This window comes from Penaeus vannamei, chromosome 24 (assembly GCF_042767895.1).
Source record: "Penaeus vannamei isolate JL-2024 chromosome 24, ASM4276789v1, whole genome shotgun sequence".
Classification (NCBI taxonomy): Eukaryota; Metazoa; Arthropoda; class Malacostraca; order Decapoda; family Penaeidae; genus Penaeus; species Penaeus vannamei.
Window position 1 is genome coordinate 20,310,441 of NC_091572.1, and position 2,500 is coordinate 20,312,940.

General features: G+C 38.2%; 1 protein-coding gene across 1 annotated transcript in view; it reads right to left on the reverse strand.

Annotated features, from left to right (window-relative positions):
* Nucleotides 1-2,500, reverse strand: part of l(2)41Ab (lethal (2) 41Ab) — a 13,918-nt gene that overhangs the window by 5,768 nt on the left and 5,650 nt on the right. Inside the window, exons 7-12 of the mRNA XM_070138452.1 lie at nt 2,327-2,460; nt 1,919-1,980; nt 1,308-1,452; nt 749-931; nt 337-479; nt 1-94 (exon numbers count right to left, since the gene is read on the reverse strand). The exon at nt 1-94 is cut by the window's left edge and continues 9 nt beyond it. Of these exons, the coding sequence (XP_069994553.1) occupies nt 1-94; nt 337-479; nt 749-931; nt 1,308-1,452; nt 1,919-1,980; nt 2,327-2,460 (761 nt within the window). The remainder of the gene's footprint in view (nt 95-336; nt 480-748; nt 932-1,307; nt 1,453-1,918; nt 1,981-2,326; nt 2,461-2,500) is intronic.

Sequence of the window (2,500 nt, forward strand, 5' to 3'; positions counted from 1 at the left end):
TTCAATCACTTTTGCAAGTTCTTTGTTGAGTCGATCAATTGCACACTGGTTGGCACTGATTTTCTCTTGACCTCTTCTCATGTCGCTTTCAAATCTGTCCGAACGTGATCAAAATGCCCATAAATATGTGGCATTTTCAACATATTTTTGACATGCGAATAATACCACCAAAGAAAACTACAATAATGATTCACTTGACAAGAGGAGCTGCCCTCTGGAAGCAGTAAAACAATAAACCATACATGAATAGACGGTCAAACAGAAAACGGGAACTGATAACATAAATAAAAAGGAAGGGAAAGAGCCAAAGAGAGAGAGGCAGGCATTCCGATTCACCTTGAGACGTCAGCATCGAGCTGGTCCACCACACGCTGGGCTTCGTCGCGGCTCGAGGTCAGAGCGAGAACGGCAGCGCGGCCATCAGACGCCCTCAGAGCTGCATCTGCTGCGTATTTCTCTCGCTCGACAAGGTCATCCTCCTGCAGAAAATGTGTTTAAAATTGTTATTTAATCATTGATATTGCTTCTAGGAAACTATTTTTTTCTGTATTTTTCTCCGCTTTATTAAAAATAAAGCACTGATTTTACAGATTCATTATCATCCACCTGATAGTCTTCATTATTTTTTTCTTCGCTACATTAATTATTTCCACCATTCCGTAGACCTATAAAACTCGACATTATTCAGCACTTTCCTCTCCTTCCATTTCTTCACTTGTAGCCCCTAAACTAATTCACATTCACTCACCAACATCCTGCACTTCGCCCTCGCCTCCTTCACGCGCTTCCTCAAGTTCAGCGCCGCCTTCGACGCCGCCGTGTGCTCGCCGATCTTCTCGAGGGCGAGGTCCTCCATCTTGCGGTATCGTTCAGTCGCCGACTTCACGCGCCCGTACACTCGCTCCAGACGGCGGGCTTCTTCGGACGCTTCCTGTGTGAATGAAAATGAGTAATTGAATAAATAAATTGATAAATAGATGGATAAAATAAAAATGAATAAAACAAAAAGGACATAGATAAGTCAGAGTGGATGATTGATTAACCTGGGTGGCTTATTTTCGTTCGTTAAAAATGGAGGGGAAATTTTTATATTTGAAATTGCAAACTTTAATCATTTGGTAATCTACTTGAATTAATTTTCTATACCATCATCATTTCCTTTAGTTTACTTATCATCTGATATCTCTGTTAAATAATGTCATTTCTTATCAACTCTCCGTACAATGAATCAAGATTTACTACAAAATTCTGTATCGGCAACTCAACTCGAATTCAAAATAATCATAACCCCGCTACCCACAACGAACCTTCTTTAGCAACTGATATTGTTGATCCAGTTGGTCCACAATCGCCAGGAGGCCTTCATGTCGTTCGGCCATCTGCTGCGCCTCCTCCCGTAGCACAGCCAGCCGTTCGCGTCTCCTCGTGACGTCACGTTCCTGCGCTATTAGTCTTGAAAGAATAGAGGGAAGGGGGAGGTAGGATTAGAATGAGGTAATTGATAAACTGATCAAAAATAATTAACTGTAAAAAGGTATGATATGATGTACCGTATTAGATTATAAGTATAATTAGTGGTATAATGTATATAATCAGTTTAAAGTGTGGTATAACGTATAAGATGATAAGTAGAGTGGTAAAATAGAGGTGATATATATATATATATATATATATATATATATATATATATATATATATATATATATATAAGAAATAGTCTAAAGTCAGTAAAAAACGATAAAATACGAGTATAAGCATTAATTGTAGCAATCGAAATATTTCGGAAAATTTACTTTACTACGGAGATAACAAAGATAAAAAAACTTTATGAGTTGTATTGAAACGATTTTTTTTCCTCCATTGAACAAATGAAACTATCCTTTATGGAAATGTTAAATAATGATTATGGTTGTTTTACCTTGCAGAATCCTTTTCATGTCTCATCTGCTCTTCTCTCACAACCTTCCTTGTATTGTAGACCTAAAATAAATAACACACAAAAAAATACATTTTAACGTATAACAGAAAATACATCTTACACTTCTTCATGTCCTAATGAGTCTTTCTGAATTGAAAGATGTGACATAATTTGATGTATCTAACATGTAAGGGAAACGTTGTTAGTTAAAGCATTACATGACAATAGTTTTTTTCCGCAAAGTTGTTCCAGTCAAAGGTTTTATTCTTCAAAGTTGTTCTAGTCAATAGTTTCATTCTGAAACGTCTCCTTCGTAAAACTGATTGAATGAAAATCGTTCTACGCCAGTTTTTAATCTGCAATAACATATTAAAGATATATTCTATCTTTGGCAATTAAAGCACCAACCTCTGCCTTCAAACCCGCCTGCTGGGCTAGGAGCTTCTCCAGGTGTTGGTACGAAGCAGCGTGGTCTTCCGAGCGCTTTTGCAGCACTAAGACATTGGCCTCCCAGGCTCTCTTCACGCCCACGGCCTCGGACTCTGATGGAGGATGGGGAGGGCGTAAAATTAATGCTTGTGC